Raw genomic sequence first — 18,808 nt, 5'->3', positions numbered from 1 at the left:
CTTGTTAAAGCAATTAGGAAAGTGCTATGCAAGATGGAATCGAGCAGCCATGCACAACAAGGATTGTAATTGGGTATGCACCACCCAGTCAGGTGGAGATTGCTGTGCATTCCTGGGATAATTGTACTTGGCAGAGAGAACTTGATATACCTGGTACACAAGAGAGTGGGTGGCGTTGAGGTATCAATGGAGCTGTAAAAGTAACCGATGAGCACTATGATTGGACGGTGCAAGTTGTTATACCTGTTCGACTTGTTCAGCTGAGTCTTGCTGCTTCTTAAAACAGCCTGTGTTAGGCCTGATCAGACCATGTACTGACTGTAAAACTAAGAAGTCTTTGTAATCTAACGTCTGACTGCTACTTTGTAGCAGAGTAGAGAGGTAATTTTTTTAATGTTACCTGTGACCATGGCCGGTGGCAGAGCCAATGGATCATTCCGGGTCACTAGGGAGTGCTGCCGTTTCCTGCTCCCTATTTATTTTATTTTGGTTGTTTTTCTTCTAAACAATGTCGAGGCCACTTTTGGAAACGGTTCGACTCTCAATAATGAAGAGACGAAGGATAGTGACCAGCACCAAGATTCTTCCAAACATCACCTTTCCAGAAGCTTTGCAAACCAGGATGAGCGGCTGAGTGTCTTCTCTGTGGATTATTATCATGTGCAGGTTCCCTTTGAGATCACCCTCTGGATTCTGTTGGCTTCTTTAGCGAAAATAGGTAAGTTTGAAAAAATCGGAACCTGGCGCCACGAATGGAAGGCAAATATTTACTCTGTGATTTCATTGAATAGATATTGCTCCTGTTATACTTTTGATCCCTTTTAATGTTTGGTAAGAATCCCAGTGTACACAATTTAGATCGCGTTTTAAGAGAAAATTAGTTCATTTGTGCATTCATTTTCCATTAGCCAAGGATAGATTTTTGTTTCGTCTGCCTGTTTAAATACAATTTTCCCTCATCATACAGGTAAACCAGTGGGTGGTTCTTTTTTAATGTGGACCATGATCATCATTCGAATGGATCTTTTGACCTTTTTTAGAATGTAGATCTTGGGAGAGTAATGGGTTCAACCCCCACCCCCAACCCCAACCCCCCAAAAAATCCAAATACTGTGGATAAATAAAAGCAAAATATTGCAGATGCTGAAAATCTGAAATAAAAGCAGAAAATGCTGGAAATATAGAAACATAGAAAATAGAAGCAGGAGTAGGTAATTCAGCCCCTCAAGCACGCTCCACCATTCAGTATGATCGTGGCTGATCCTCTATCTCAACACCATACTCCTGCGCTCTCCCTTCACTCCTTGACACCTTTAGGGTCTAGAAATCTATCTATTTCCTTCTTAAATATATTCAGTGACTTGGCCTCCACAGCCCTCTGTGGTAGAGAATTCCACAGGTTCACCACCCTCTGAGTGAAGAAGTTTCTCCTTATTTCAGCCCTAAATGGTCTACCCCATATCCTGGGACTGTAATGTTATCCCTGTATCCAGTCTGTCCGTCCCGTCAGAATTTTATATGTTTCAATGAGATCCCCTCCCATTCTTCTAAACTCCAGTGAATATAGGCCTAGTTGACCGAATCTCTTCTCATGTGACAATCCTGCCATCCCAGGAATCAGCCTGGTGAACCTTTGCTGCATTCCCTCTATGGCAAGTATATCCTTTCTTAGGTAAGAAGACCAAAACTGCACCCAATACTCCAGGTGTGGTCTCACCAAGGCCCTGTTTAGCTGCAGTAAGACATCCTTGCTCTGTACTCAAGCCCTCTCGCAATGAAGGCCAGCATACCATTTGCCTTCTTAACTGCTTTCTGTACCTGCATGCTTTCAGTGATTGGTGTACAAGGACATCCAGGTCCCTTTGTACGTCAACATTTCCCAATCTTTCACCATTTAAATAAATCTCCGCCATTCTGTTTTCCCTACCAAAATGGATAACTTCACACTTATCCACATTATACTGCATCTGCCATATATTTGCCTACTCACTCAACTTGTCTAAATTGCCTTGAACCCTCTTAACATCCTCTTCACTGCTTATCTTCCCACTTGATTTTTGCCGTCGACAAACCTGGAAATATTACATTTGGTTCCCTCATCCAAATCGTTGAAATATATTGTGAACAGCTGGGGCCCAAGCACTGATCCTTGCGGTACCTCACTAGTCACCGCCTGCCAATCTGAAAAAGACCCATTTATTCCTACTCTGTTTCCTGTCTGCTAACCAATTCTCAATCCATGCTAATATATTATCCCCAATCCCATGTGCTTTAATTTTCACATTAACCTCTTATGTGAGACTTTATCAAAACCTTCCTGAAAATCCAAATGCACTACATCCACTGGTTCTCCCTTATCAATTCTGCTAGTTATGCCCTCAAAAAACTCAAGTAGGTTTGTCAAACATGATTTCCCTTTTATAAATCCATGTTGACTTAGTCTAACCCTGTTGATATTTTCTAAGTGTCCTGTTATCACATCCTTTATAATAGACTCTAGCATTTTCCCAACTACTGTTGTTGGGCTAACCAGTCTGTAATTTGCTGTTTTCTCCCTCCCTTTTTTAAAAAGTGGGGTTACAATTTCCACCCTCCAATCTGCCTGGATAGTTCCCAAATCTACAGAATTTTGGAAGATGACCACCAACACATCCACTATTTCCATGGCCACCTCCTTTAGTGCCCTGGGATGTAGATTATCAGGCCCTGGGGATTTTTCGGCTTTCAGTTCCATTAATTCCTCCAGCACTTTTTTTTAGTAATACTCATTTCCTTCAATTCCTCCTTCTCACTAGACCCTCGATTCCCTAGTATTTCTGAGAAGTTACCTGTGTCTTCCTCCATGAAGGCAGAACTAAAATAGTTGTTTAATTGCTCAGCCGTTTCCTTGTTCACTATTATAAATGCTCCTGTTTTGGACTGTAAGGGACATACCTTTGTCTTCACTAATCTTTTTCTTCTTACATACTTATAGAAACTTTTACAATCCTCTTTTATGTTCCTTGCAAGTTTACCCTCATGCTGTACTTATCTCCTCTTAATCAATCTCTTGGTCCTCCTTTGCTGAATTCTAAACTTTCCCCAATCCTCAGGCTTGCTACTTTTTTTTAGCAACTTTATATGACTCCTCTTTGGACCTAATACTACCCATAATTTCTTTTGTTGGTCATGGTTGGGCCACTTTTCCTGTTGCGTTTTTGCTCCAGAAAGGAATGTATAACTGTTGCAATGCATAAATTCGTTCCTTAAATATTAGCCATTGCCTATCCACTATCATGCCTTTTAATGAAGTTCCCTAATGTATCTTAGCCTGCCAATGCCTTATACCTTTGTAGTTTCCTTTGTTTAGATTTAGGACCCTAGTTTCAGATCGGAGTACTTCACTTTCCATCCTAATGAAGAAGTTTATCATGTTATGGTCATTGTTCCCTAAAGGACCCCGCACAGCAAGATTATTAATTAATCCCTTCTCATTGCACAAAACTAAATCTAGGATAGCCTGTTCCTTCATTGGTTTCTTGACATACTGGTCTAAAAACCATCTTGTGCACATCTTGAAAAACTCAGCAGCTCTGTCAGTATCTTCTGAACAGTCATACGGACTCAAAATAAAGTGGAACAAAAACGCATGCCAGCAGCAAGGTGCTGACCACGTGGGTTGAGTGTCACTGGCTAGGCTAGCATTTGTACTTTACAAGGTATTGATGAGCCATCTTGAACTGCTACAGTCCATCTGGTGTAGGTGCATCCACAGTGCTGTTCGGGAGAGAGTTCCAGGATTTTGATCCAGTGACAGTGAAGGAATGATGATTATAGTTTGAAGTCACAATGGCATGTGGCTTGGAGGGGAGCTTGCTGCTGGTGGTCGGTGTTCCCATCCATCTGCTGCCCTTGTCCTTCTCAGTGGTGGAGATTGCAGGTTTGGAAGGTGCTGTCGAAGGAGCCTTGTTTTCTGCAGTGCATCTTGTGAATGGTACACACTGCTGCCACTGTGCATTGGTGGTGGATAGGATGCCTTTGCCGATCAAGCAGGTTGCTTTGCCCTGGATGGTGTTGAGCTTCTTGAGTTTTGTTGGAGCTGCACTTATCCAGACAAATGGAGAGTATTCCATCACAATCCTGACTTCTACTTTGCAAATAGTGGAGAAGTTATGGAAAATTTGACTCTGGTTTCTCCCTCCACAGATGCTGCCAGACCAGATGAGTATATCCAACATTTTCTATTTTTTTATTTATATGGCTGGTCCAGTTCAGTTTCTGGTCAATAGTCACACCCCCAGGATGTTGATAGTGGGGTTTCAGTAATGGTAATGCCATTGAATATCAAGGGGGAGATTGTTAAATTCTGGTTGAATTCTGAAGAAGTCACATTGGACTCAAAAGGTTAACTCCTCTCTCTCCACAGATGCTGCCAGGCCTGCTGTGTTTTTTCAGCACTTTCTGTTTTTATTTCAGATCTCCACCATCCACAGTATTTTACCTTTAAGTGGTTAAATTCTGTTGTTGGAGATGGTCATTGCCTGGCATTTATATGGCGCAAATGTTACTTGCCACTTAGCCCAAGCCTGCACGTTGTCGGTCTTACTGCATATATACACAGACTGCTCCAGTATCTGAGGAGTTGCAAATGGTCCTGAACATAGTGCAATCATCGGCAAACATCCCCACTTCTGACCTGACCTTAATGATGAAGGGAAGGTCACTGATGAAACAACTGAAATGGTTGGACCTAGGACATTACCCTGCGGAACTCCTGCAGCAGTGCCCTGGGACTGATAAGATTGGCCTCCAACAACCACAACCATCTTCCTTTGTGCTAGGTATGATGCCAACCAGTGGAGAGTTTTCCCCTTGATTCCCATTGACTTCAATTTTACCAGGCTCCACTCAATCAAATGCCATCCATAAGTCAAGAACAGTCATTCCCTGTCCTCACCTCTTGAATTCAGCTCTTTTGTCTGTATTTGGACAAAGGCTGTAATGAGGTCAGGAGCCTAGTGGATCCCAACCTGAGCGTTAGTGAACAGATCATTGTTGTGAAAATGCTGCTCGATAGCACTGACGAGACCTTCCATCACTTTGTTGATTGAACGTATACTGGGGGTAATTATCCTGGTTGGATTTGTTGTGCTTTTTGTAGACAGGACATACTTGGGAAATTTCTCTCATTATTGGATCGATGCTAGTGTACTGGAATGGCTTGGCTAGGGGCACAGCTCATTCTGGAGCACAAATCTTTGGAACTGTAGTTGGGATGTTATCAAGGTCCATAGCCTTTACTGTATTCAGTGCCTTCAACCATTTCTTGGTATCATGTGGAGAAAATTAAATTGGCTGAAGACTTGCATCTGTGTTGCTGGGGATATCAGGAGGAGGCTGAGATAGATCATCTACTTGGCACTTCTGGCTGAAGATGGTTGCAAATGCTTCAGTCTTGTCTTCTGCGCTAGTGTACTGGGTTCCCCTGTCATTGAGGTTGAGGATATTTGTGGAGTTTCATCCTCCATTAATTGTTTAATTGTCCACCATCATTCACAACTGGATGTGGCAAGATTGCAGAGCTTTGATCTGATCTGTTGGTGTGGGATCGCTTAGCTCTATCGCATGCTGCTTCTGCTGATTAACATGCATGTAGTCCTGTGTTGTAGCTTCACCAGGTTGACTGACACTTCATTTTTAGATATGCCTGGTGCTGCTCCTGGCATACTCTCCCACACTCCCCATTGAACCAGCATTGATGCCCTGGCTTGATGGTAATGGTAAAGTGGGGAATATGCCTGGCAGTGAGGTTACAGATAGTGGTCGCATGCAATTCTATTGCTGCTGATGGCCCACAGTGCCTCATGGTTTCCCAGTTTTGAGCTGCCAGATCTATTCTGAATCTATCCCATTTAAAACAGTGGTGGTACACAACACAATGGGCAGTATCCTCGGTGTGAAGACAGGATTTTGGCTCCACAAAGACTGTGCGGTGATTACTCTTACCGATACTGTCCTGGACAGATGCAAATGCGACAGGTAGATTGGTGAGGATGAGGTTAAGTAGATTTTTTCCTATAGTTGGTTCCCTCACCACTTGTTGCAGACCCAGCCTGACAGATGTACCCTGCTGGGCTTGGTCAGCAGTGAGCCACTCGGGGTGCTGGACATTGAAGTCCCCTACCCAGAGTACATTCTGTGCCCTTGTCCCACATAATGCTTTTCCCAAGTGGTGTTCAACATGGAGGTGTACTGATTCATTAGCTGAGGGGTGTGAGGTTGGTGGTAATCAGCAGGAGGTCTCCTTGTCTACATTTGACCTGATGTCATGAGTCTGGAGACCCTCCTGATTGTATACCACTGTGCCACCACCTCTGGCTCTGTCCTGTTGGTAGGACAAGACATAACCAGGGATGCTGATGGAAGTGTCTAGTACATTGGACATAAGGCATGATTTAGTGAGCACGAATATGCCTGGCTGTTTCCTGACTAGTCTATGAGACAGCTCTCCCAACTTTAGCACAAGCCCCCAGTAAGATGGAATTTGCAAGGCTGACTGCACACAATGTCATTTTCATTTCCTGTGGCTAGGGGGTGGTCCATCTGGTTTTATTTCCTTTTGACTTCTCTGTAGTGGTTTAATACAAATTGCAAGAGGGTAGTTAAGAGTCAACTACACTATGTGGGTCTGGAGTCACATGTAGGCCAGACTTGCTTCCCTAAAGGAATTCATGAACTGGATGTTTTTTTTTAAACGACAATCTGATAGCTTCCTGGTCACCATTATTGAAACCAGCTTTTGATTCCAGATTTATTAATTCGCTGAATTTAGATTTCAGCAATTGCCATGGATTTGTCCCTTGTCCCCAGAGCATTAGCCTGGGCCTCTGGATTCTACTACATCACTGTTCCTGTTTTCTCTTTAGATAGCTATCCAATTCCCATTTGAACATTGACTGAATTTGCATTCACTACACTTTTTGCATTGCAAATCCTAACCACTTGCTGCATTTAACAAAAACACTTTTCCTCACGTCGCCTTTAGTTCTTTTGGCATTCACCTTAAACCCATCTCCTCTGATCCTCTATCCTTCCCACAATGGCAGTAATTTCTCCCTGTCTACTCTGTCAAGACCCCTTGATTTTGGACACCTGTATCAACTCTCTTCTCAGCCCATCTACGTAACTGAAGTCTCATCCTTGGAACCACTCTCGTAAATCTTTTCTGCATCCTTTGCAATGCCTTCAAGTGTGACATCCAGAAATAGGCACAAAACTTCATTTGAGATTGAGCCTGTGTTTTCCTCAGTTTTGTGTTCCACGCTGCTACTTATAAAGCCCTGGATTCTGTATGCCTTATGAACCATTTTCTCAATCTGCCCTGCAACCTTCAGTGATTTCTACATGTATAGTTCAAGATCCCTCTTCTCCTTCACTTCCTTTATTGTATATTGCCTCTCCTCATTCTTCCCACCAAACTGTATTTACTTGCATTTCTTGGCATAAAATTTCATCTGCCATGTGTCTGCCATCCCCTGCCTGTCTATGTCTTCTTGAAGTCAATCATTATTCTCCTCAGTTCTCAAGTCTAGGTCATTTCACATAAATCAAGAAAAGCAGTGGTCCTAATACCGACCCCTGGGGAACCCCACTCTATAGGCAGAATTTTTCCGTTGGCAAGCTGGGGGCGGGGCCCACTCGCCGTTGTGAAAATGACGCATGATGACGTCGGGGGTTCATCCCGCCCCATTTAAATATTCAGGAAGGCGGGCGGACAGCAAAATCAGCTGTCCACCCGCCGACCTGTCAATGGCCAATTGAGGCCATTGACAGGATAATTAAGCCAATTAAAGGCTGGCGGGCAGGCCAGGAGCCCCAGCGGGCTTCTGAAAAAACATGAAATCTCATTCATTGGCGGGATGAGGTTTCATGTCTGTTTTAAAAAAAGTTTAATAAAGGTTTTGTGACTCTGACAGATGGGGAATCCCCACCCCCCACCACCCCCGCACAGGAAGCACATAGTGCTTCCCGTCGGGCGGCCTGCCAATTAAGGCCCGCCCACTTAAAATGGCAGAGGGGCCCGTTTTGGCGGCGATCGGCTGCCTGCCCGCCGCCGAGCCAGTGGGGCCCACCCGCTCATCAAGGGCAAAATTCTGCCCTGTTTTTCTCCAGTCCGAAAAACAACGATTCACCACTGCTCTGTTTCCTGTCACTGGCCAACTTCGTATGCATTCTGCCACTGTTCCTTTTGTTCCATGGGCTTTAACTTTGCTGACAAGCCTATTATGTGCACTTTAACAACTAGCTTTTGGAAGTCCGTGTGCACCCATGTCAACTGCATCATCCTCATCAGCCCTCTGTTACCTCGCCAAGAGGGGCAGTCAAATTAGTTGAACCTGTTATGCCTTTAATAAATCCATACTGGCTTTTCTTAATTAACCCACACTTGTCCAAGTGACTGTTAATTTTGTCCCAGTTTATCATTTCCAAAAGTGTTTCTGCCATCAAGGTTAATCTGACTGACCTGAACTGGATTTATCCTTAACACCCTTTTTTGAATGAGGATGTAACATTTGCAATTTTTTAGGGATGTTGATCTGCTACACAAAATATGCAGATTTGTACTTTCTTTAAAAAAAACATAACATTGAGCTGCTTAAGAATCCTCAGCTTGAGAGCAATTAATTTCATCAGTTTGGCAACTTGCATGCACCTGTGGCAATTTGAAGAAGCTGCATATGGGACTGAGCTAGTCAGAGGGAAGTAATACTCTGGCTAGAAAGAGACTTCCTTCCATTGAGGTGTAGGCAACTATGTTAGATTGGAGTGGAATTGCCTTTTGCAGATGTGCTGGCAATAACTTTGTTAACTGAATCTAATAGATCGGGGTGGAACTGGGTTTCGTGATGCCACAAATTACATTTATATAGCACATTAATTAAACATACCAAAGCACTTCAGGAACTTAATCAGATAATAAATTTAACTTCAAGTCAAAGGACAGGACATTAGGACCGGTGGCCTAAAAACTTGGATGAAGTGGTAGGTTTTTGAGCACCACCTTGAAGCAGGGGTGGGAGAGATTTAGGGAGGGAATTGCAGAGGTTAGGGTGGAACAGACTTTGGCATGCATCACTATATGAGTATCACACTGAATTAACTGCATGCATTTATTAGGCTGGCGTAAGATGTATCTTACTTGGTACTAGATGTCTTATGCTTTGCTGACTTGATTTCTGTGGTTTCAACTCTCCTTTTCACCATGGACCTACAGTCCATCTATACCTACATTGATAATCTTGGGACATTATACATCTTCCTTGACTAGTGGTTTTGCACATACCATTGCACTTTCTCCCTTAAGCAATTTTTCTTCAGCTCCATTTACTTTCTCCAAATAAATATCATTGCAGTAGGAACTGCATGCATCTCAGCTATTTTATATTTTTGGAGGATTTGTGGAACATTCTTCCAGTTTTACCCATGTGGGGTCTGCTTCCTGCTTCTATATTATGTTGACTGTTTTGATTTTGCATTCTGATATTGTAAATTTCATTTCCTATGCTTCTAACCTCCATTCATTCCCCACTGTTACATGTTTCACCTTTGGCATTTTGCTATCTTTCCCTGCTAGACCTTGACCTGTTTCTGTGGCAATGGACTTTCCAAAAACACATTACAAGCTCTCAGACTCTGAATTACTTTGATCACTCTTTTGCTGTAAGGATTTCTTCTTTGATGACTCTGCTTTTCATGAAGCAGAGATTCTAACATCACTTTTGTTTTTACCTAGCTGAGCTTCCCCTTGATTGTGTCAGTTTTGAGGGACATAATCTTCTTGTTTTCACATTTCCAGCCTCGCACTTGTCAGTAAATTTTCTGCCATTTTCACCATCTACAATACATACATCCACATGGGGTTACGGTGGAATATGTTATATCTAGAAAGCCAGGTGGTTCTGGAACTGGAGCCATCTTTAGATAATTTTTTCAGCTCTTATTTGCAGAGTTACATATTACAGGTGAAGAGGGCACTCAGTGGAGCACAAACCTCTGCCATACTGTGTTAACACTACATTATTATAATTATGCAACTGTTCCTTCATGCTTTTTCTGCTCTGTTTGATGGTCTGTAATTACAAAGCTGAAGAAAGAAATCTTTTTTATTAAGATCACACATCACACTGAGGAGACTTTGGGCCAATCGACATCTAGCAACCTGCTCTGAAAACTCTGCTCACGTTTTCGCAGCTGTGACAATTGCACCAGAGTAGCTGAGACAAAGTATAACATTTTAAAATGGTGATTGTTTTAGATAAAATAACCCACAACAATTTTTAATAAGTCAACTCGCCCTATCTCCCAAGGTTAATGGAACCTTTAAAGAAAAATTCCAGGAACTTGAATGCATCTTTGTCAAAAACTAATCAGTTCTTCCTTGGGCCACAGCCTATCTGTTTACCAAGTGCTTTTGAAATCCGTCCATTGGTTTATGTGATATATTATTTACAGACAAACAGGTTAATAAACAGAGGCAAGAACATTCCTTTCACCGACCTTCAGTGGCAGAAGTAAACCTATATCTCCAAACTCAATAACCGCAGTTTCAGTCTGCTCCTAGCTATAGGCGTACAAGTGAATTCCCTGTTTAATGCCTACCACACACATACAACTAAATAAAATTAATATACAATTAACAGCTCAGTGGACTAGTAATCCAGAGGTCTGAACTAATGATCCAGAGGCAGAGTTCAAATCCCGCCATAGCAACTGGCAAGTTTCAATTCAGTGAATTAAATAATTCTGGAAATTTAAAAAAAAAGTTAGTATCAGTAATAGTGACCATGAAACAATTAGATTGCTGTTTATTTTTAAATCCCTCTGGTTCACTAATGTCCTTTAGGGAATAAAATCTGCTGTTCTTACCCAGTCTGACCTACATGTGACTCCAGACCCACAACAATGTGGCTGACTCTTAATTACTCTCTGAAATGACCCAGCAAGTCCCTAGCCAAGCTGTTCCAGCACAGCTACAACACTGGCATCTACCTGACAATCTAGAAAATTGCCCAGGTATGCCAGGTATAAAAAAAGCAGGACAAATTCGACCTGGCCAATTACAGCCCCATAAGTATACTCTTGATCATCTGTAAAGTGATGGAAGGGGTCATCAACAGTGCTATCAAGCGGCACTTGCTTAGCAATAGCCTGCTCAGTTTAGGTTCCTCCAGGGTCACTCGGCTCCTACCTCATTACAGCCTTGATTCAAACATGGACAAAACAGCTGAACTCTAAAGGTGAGATGAGAGTGACTGCCTTTGGCATCAAGGCTGCATTTGACTGAGTGTAGTATCAAGGAGCCCTAACTGGAGTCAGTGGGAATCAGGGGGAAAACTCTCCACTGGTTGGAGTCATACCTAGCACAAAAGAAGATGGTTGTGGTTGTTGGAGGTCAGTCATCTCAGCTCCAGGACATCACTGCAGGAGCTCCTCAGGGCAGTGTCCTCAGCCCAACCATCTTCAGCTGCTTCATCAATGACCTTCCTTCCATCCATCATAAGGTCAGAAATGGGGATGTTTGCTGATGATTGCACATTGCACAATGTTCAGCACCATTCACAACTCCTCAGATACTGAAGCAGTCCATGTCCAAATGCAGCAAGACCTGGACAATACGCAGGCTTGTGCTGACAAGTGACAAATAACATTCACACCACACAAGCTTCAGGCAATGACCATCTTCAAAAGAGAAAATTTAAGCAGTGCCCCTTCACAGTCAATGGCATTACCATCACTGAATGCCCCACTATTAACATCCTGGGGGTTACCATTAACACGAAGCAGAACTGGGCTAGCCATATAAATACTGTGGCTACAAGAGCAGGTCAGAGGATAGGAATCCTGCAGATAGTAATTTACCTCCAGACTCCCCAAAGCCTGTCCACCATCTACAAGCCTCAAGTTAAGAATGTGATGGAATACTCTTCGCTTTCCTGGATTAGTGCAGTTCCAACAACACTCAAAGCTTGACAGCATCCAGGACAAAGCAGCCCACTTGATTGGCACCCCTTCCACAAACATTCACTCTCTCTATCAATGATGCACAGTAGCAGCAGTGTGTGCCATCTACAAGATGCACTGCAAAAACTCACGAAGGCATTTTGGATGGCACCTTCCAAACCCATGACCACTACCATCTAGAAGGACAAGGGCAGCAGGCACATGGGAATACCACCAACTGGAATTTCCCTCCAAGCCACTCACCATCCTGACTTGGAAACATATTGCCCTGCCTTCACTGTCGCTGGGTCAAAATCTTGGAACTTCCTCTCTAACAGCAATGTGGGTGTACCTATGCCACATGGACTGCAGCGGTTCAAGAAGATAGCTCAGCACCGCCTCAAGGGCAATTCGAGATGGGCAATAAATGCTGGCCTAGCCAGTGATGCCCACATCCCATGAATGAATAAAAAAATTCAAAAAGGAAGCTCATTACCAGCACCTCAAGCAGTTAGGAATGTGGAATAAATGCAGGCTTTGCCAGTGATGTCCACATTCCATGAATGGACAATTTTTTTTTTTTAAATGGAAAACTAAGCACATTTTCCAGTCCATGCCATTCCCTTCTCCTACTTTCTGACATATCATACTGCAACAGTTGGGGGTTTTAACTGCTTTCCTATGAGGCATTGCAATACAGTTGTAGCAGGTGCAATACCTGTCCATTAAACTCTTCCCACACCTCTGGGGCCTCAGGCACCCCATATGTATCTCATTTTAGTTTTTCATTCTATTTATATTGCCGTACACTGGGGAGACCAAAAGCAGATTGGGTGGCCACTTTACTGAAGGTGTTCTGTCCACAAATGTGATCCTGACCACCTGTGGTTCGCTACTCCAGTTCCCTTTCCTGTTGGTGTGTGGCCTGTCTTTCACCTCCTGGGCTGTCCCAATTCATCATCACACAAACATTTAGAGTGGGATATCCTCTTTCTCCTGGGCATGTTATAGCCTTCTGGCATGAACTCTGCCATCAGCTATGGAACTTATCAACCTTTATTCCACCAGAGACAATATAGGGCAGCTAATTAGTGGCGTCTTATGTTAAGTTTCATTTGTCAATGAAAGCGCTCTCCCAAACAAGGAATTATATTCGACTTGAAACATTAACTCTTGTTTCTCTCTCCACAGATGTTGCCAGACCTGCTGAGTATTTCCAGCACTTTGTTTCGATTTCTGATTCCCTGCATCTGCACTATTTTGCTTTCATTCTAGCTAATGCCAAATGTTTGATTCCTTTGCTATCACCTTCAGTGACTTGAGAGAAGTCAAACTTGTGGCAGTAGGAACTCACATTTTGTACATCATGTGAGTGCCACAGATTCACTTTCTTTTAAAAAAAAATATTATCTAGTTAGATATTAAAATTTTTATATAAAATCCAGGGTGTTATCTTGGTTTCAGTATCACTGCGGCTGATCGCAGCCGTAAGCAGACCCTGTATCCTTTTATCTTGGATGTTTATCTTTACTGCCTGATATCTAGTTATGTTATAACACAACCTAGGAGTCATTGCAATCATTAGATTCTCATTATTTGAGCAAGATAATCTGCTGTGTAGCTCCATATGCTTATTTCCTGTCTTCGGAAGACAAACTGATGAATATCCATCGAGGTGTGAACAAATTGTTTTTTTTAATAAAAATTTGTAGTACCTACAATGATTTTTAGTTTTTGTAATATTTCTCAAAACATTGAAAATAACAGTACAGTAGCCCTGTTAGTGGGATAAATACATTTTTATGTCTAGTAATTCCTCAAATTAATGTCAGCTTCACACACCGTGCTCTCTCTTTTGTTTGTAGCTGTTATTCCAGGTTTCTCAGACTTTTTCGGGAGGACAGGAACCTGAAGGTTTGAGCATAAGCCTTTCCCACAGCTCTCCTGGTTTAGGGACTAGTTGGGTGAGCTGTCAATAAAACCAGCTACTGCTTACCAAATGTTACAATTCCTGTGGAGGCCAATAACTAAGAGATATGATTTTTCTAGCCACTGACACAATCACATGACAAGATTTCATATTTTGGACTTTTACTCTAACAAGCAAACTAAAATGAACATTAACTAAACATTACTTAGTAGGCAACTAATACTCTACAGAAAAGGATACTTTCTCCATTAACTAATTAACAGCCAAAAATGCTTTAAGCCATGTTTGTATGTTATGCCACGCTCTCAGCAGATATGTAGCCTTGTAGATTAAATCTCAAACTCCTCCTGATTTTTCAAACATATCCCTTCTCCCTGGTACACCAGGGTGAGTCTTCCAGTATCCTTCAAAGGTCCGTTCACTGAATCTTCTGAGTATCTTTGAATTGACTTCCAGCAGCAAGTACCTTGTGGCGGCTCCTTGGTTCTTAAATCTGTACAAGTCCCATCTCTTCAAAAAGAGAATCCATTCTCACCAGCATCCTGCTTGGTGGCTTGCACAACAGTCATTTTCACTGCTTGGCACAGCAGCAGCTGTTTCTAGTCCCTCTCTCCAGATCTGAGTCTGAATCTGAGTGTCTCTATTCGGCAAGGTCAGCTGCTTCTCCTGTGTCAAGGTGTGAAAACTGGCACTTGAGTTTCTATGGGTTTCGACCGGGGTATCTGTTCCCTGACAACCAAATCACATGGACTTGTCTCCAGGCAGAGTTCAATATGTTTTCACCATTTCCAGCTGCAAACCCCATGCCCCACCCAACTCTTGGACATTCTGTTTTACCTTGAATTAAGAGTTTAAAAAATAACTACCTTTATAAAGTTTTGCATCTGTAACACTAGATGTCAGCTACTGGCAATGTGCCTTTTCTGGGGTAACACTACATATTATTTTAGAATAATTTAAATTTTTACCAGGATATCTTAGACTTCATTGTCCTAAATTAAGGCCTTTGGCAGCCATCCATCTTGTGAGACAACAGTTTGTGCCTTTGTAGTCAACTGTGTTCAGTGAAACTGCGAATATCCTCTCCAGGGTGCAAGACCAAAATTTATGGTGACCCACTTCCCCAAACGTATCAGGATCCTCTTTTTGACCTCCCAGGCTGAGTCCAAAGAAATGCAGAGCACTACGTTTGGCATTGGCTTGGTTGCAGGAGTTACTGAAAAAATGACAGTGTTAGGCATTCATCTGCCTTTGGGCTCCACTTTAGATTTTCTGTCAGGGTTGTTACAGGCATGAGGCAGGAAAACTGTACTTCTTTCCTTTCACCAATTGCCCATAAGCAGAAGGTGTTTTGAATTATTTTTAAAATGTGGTGTGTTTCCCCAAATCCTCAGTTTGTGTGATCCAATTTACAAATGACTCGCAGCAAACTCGTGTTATGATTTTACAACTATGGATAGTAACAATAGCAGAACCACAGAAGTGTATATTAGTTCAGGTGATTTCCAGAGTCCGAGAAGTCAAAGTCCAGAGGGTATTTCCTTTGTGACAAGAGTTCAGCCCTGATGAGTTTCTGGCTGGAGACAGCAACACAAAATTCCTTAGAGTGATGTTGCAGCACGATGGGCTTTCTGTGCTTAGACCACCTGACAGCCATTGATCAGAGACTTTTTAAAACAAGCTGGCTTTGAGAAGTTGAGATATGATAACTGGCAGCGAGCTCAGCCAGGCTGCTCGAGTCCTTTCCAGTTGGTGTTAGAACAGCAGTCTTAGGGCTTCTCACTTTTCAAAGGAATATAGAGATTTCAAAGTGGTCACTGAAGTAATGTGGCCTTTTTTCTCCACAATGATTTCAAAAGAGATGTTTATCTAGTGTCTGGAATTGGCTTTGATTTCAGGATTGATAATAACCCAGTCATTCTCTTTTGAAAAAGTTAACAACCATAGTGGGGGTCTTATGTCAGGAAGCCATTGTCTAGGCAGACCCTCTGACTCTGCTAGCGGGGATAAGATTATCAAGATGCAAATGATGTCTATTGTCCCCTCAATGGTCCCCTTTTGAAATGGACCTGTACAGTCTCAGGTATGAGATATGTGTTCACAGCTCTGCAGGCATAACTAGTTTTGAAGTGTGAGGCCCCTGGTTTCATGATTATAATGTCCTTACAATTGAGTGTGAGATTCCATGATGATGAGAGGAGGATTCTTTTCTTTTTGCAACTCCTGTTGGTGTTGTGACTTGTAACAGCTATATTTTTTGGTTAAGCAGAAAGACCATTCTAAAAATAGCAAAAGGAATAATAGCAAAAGAATACATTGGATTTCTTTTCATGTCACATTGACACAACAGGTGTTTTGCCCCTTGGCGGGGGTGGGGGGTGGGAGGGGGAATGAATTCTTTTTCTTTTTTTCTTGCGGTCTTGCAATGAGGTACGCATTCATTCTCTCATTCTCTCATTCATACTGGAAAGTCAAACACAGCTAGCAGGTGTGAAGTTACTTCCCTGCTGCATTTCTGAAGTTGAAACTCTGAATAGCGTATCAGCAATGCCATTGTCCTTTCCCATGCTATGGATAATGTTTAGGTGACCTAGTTATATTCAGAACCTGTATTTATTGGGGAAAGACTACTTGGGTATTTGAATTCTGATTTTTTTTTTTCCCCTTTTGGGTTGGGTGTAAGCAAAGATATTGATTTCAGAACTCATTGCCTCATCAAATCCTGATTATGTATTGTCTGGCAGGTCTTGCGTTTATGTGTGGAGGTTAGCACCCAGGTTGTTCCTGACAGTCAAGCTGCTTTGGGTTACCTGTAGGAATATTCTGGATTTCTCCCTCTGTAAATGTAAATTCTTTTGACTGTAGGGCTGAGCTGCTCTTGTCAAGCTTAACTCTCCCCTGTCCATCTTTGTAACCTGTGAATTCGTTTACTCAAACCTAGGCACTTCTGTCAATCTGATTGCCAGGAGATTGGTAGGCTATAATTTGATTTTCGCCTCCTGCAGGGATTCCAGTTTAGCCTCCCAAACTGAGCTTCTGCACAAGCCGGTGTTCCAGTTACTGCTGCAAGACTCTATTAATTGATACTGAAACATGTGGTTACTCTTCTCCTGAATCTGGGCTAGCTTTTCTGGACCCAGATGATGGGGATGTTGCCTTATGGAAGGGGTCTCTCCCACATCCACATCAATAGAGCTACTTGGCTTACTTCCTTGGCCTTTCCTGAAGTATTCATAAGGCAGTGGAGCTATTTTCTTATATGTGGGATTTAGTTCATGAGTGCCAGGCTGTGTCCATGTGCTGGTGGGCCTGCACACTGCATGTTTGGGGGCCAAACCTTTTCTGACTTCCTCAGAAATTTTAAGCTGAGTCCGTAAGGGTCTCTGTTTCTGTGTGTTGCCACAAAGAGATGCAGCTGGGAACTGGGCAGGCTGTATACTGATGGGGAGAGACTTGCGCGTTTGGCTCCCCTTTTTTACAATGCTGCTAGCCAGCGGTGTAGGGCTAAAATTAAGTAGTAACCAGCATACAAAAAGTGAGAAGCCCGACTAACTCTCTGCATCCACACACTAAACATATTACATTGACCTGTTGTTGGAAATGCCATTCTGTACAGACCCTTTATGTTCCCAGAAAATGGCTGTTCTGTAGGTTTAATCCCTTGTGAACTAAGTTTTTTTTTATTTTTTAATAGCAAGATCTTAATGTAAACTATGCTAATTTCTTCCCAGAACAAATAATCCTGGAATATGATGGGAACAAAGAGGCAGAATACAAAGTTCAATATATTTTGTTGTGTTACAGACACTATTGAGCTTCATGCTTGAAATAACACTATACAATATATACAATATACACTGTCTTGAGTGCTTAAGTATGTTACAGTTTGCTCATGTAGCGATTCACAAGAGCCAACATTTTTTGTTTCAGATCAAGCTGAAATTACTGAATCGTTTATTACTGTATTCATATCAGATTTGTGTACTGTCCTTGATCATGTATTACCTGTGCTTTCACTTGGCTTTAGTCCACTTCACAAACAAAAGGGGTTGTCTTTTTTTTCTAATGCTGTATTCAGTTGAGCAACTAATCATTACTCCTGGATGTTTTGCAAAATTACTTCATTAAAATTTTTATTTGGACATTTCTTGTCAGTTGGGATTTGGGTGTGGTAGGTGTGTGTAAGATAACTCTGCTGTCGTGGCCACTCCAACCATTTAGAAGGACTGCAGCTGGGCTTTAGGAACAATTCTGCTAATTAAGCCTGTTTTTGTAATCCTCTTTTGTTCTTCCTCCATACCCCATCTCCCAGAAGGTACCTGGCCTCTACTCCAATGTTACAGCACAACTTAGACTAAATGCTTAGCGGAGCATTGGAAACGGGTTGTTTCTTACCTGCCACCCAACCAATCTATATCAATGATTGGGACTGAGTGTAATATGTACAAGATTACTCATACAAAGATAATGGGAAAGGTCATGGTCAGGAGGATGCAAAAAAGCTGCAACGGAATGTAGCCTAGTTCGGTGATTGGGTAAGAAGGTGGTAGATGCCCCATACAATGCGGGGAAGTAAAAAATTATCCACTTTGATAGGCGGAATGTTAAGGTAGAATTTTTTTTTAATTAGATGAATAAATGTTGGTATTCAGAGGAATTTGGGGGTCCTTGCATACAAATCACAAAGTTAACATACAGTTACCGCAAGCAGCTAAGAAGGTCGATGGTACATTAACCTTGATTTGCAAGGAGGTTGGAATATAAATGCAAGGAAATCCTTGTTGGTGCAATTGTTTAGGGCTTTGGTAAAACTACACCTGGAGTAACTGTTGTTTTGGTCTCTTTCAGAGGTGCTGTCTTTGGATGAGATGTTAAACTGAGGGGCCCTGTCTGCTCTTT

At 42.3% G+C, this 18,808-nt stretch overlaps 1 protein-coding gene across 1 annotated transcript in view; it reads left to right on the top strand.

The window, feature by feature from the left end:
* The first annotated feature begins 229 nt into the window (after positions 1 to 229).
* The window catches only part of slc9a2 (solute carrier family 9 member 2), an 81,915-nt gene continuing 63,336 nt past the window's right edge, over positions 230 to 18,808 (top strand). Inside the window, exon 1 of the mRNA XM_078545620.1 lies at positions 230 to 718. Within this exon, the coding sequence (XP_078401746.1) occupies positions 394 to 718 (325 nt within the window). The 5' untranslated portion in view covers positions 230 to 393. The remainder of the gene's footprint in view (positions 719 to 18,808) is intronic.

This window comes from Cetorhinus maximus, chromosome 7, assembly GCF_964194155.1.
Source record: "Cetorhinus maximus chromosome 7, sCetMax3.hap1.1, whole genome shotgun sequence".
NCBI classification, from domain to species: domain Eukaryota; kingdom Metazoa; phylum Chordata; class Chondrichthyes; order Lamniformes; family Cetorhinidae; genus Cetorhinus; species Cetorhinus maximus.
Note: the sequence above shows the minus strand (reverse complement) of the source record. Positions and strands in the feature narration are given on the sequence as shown.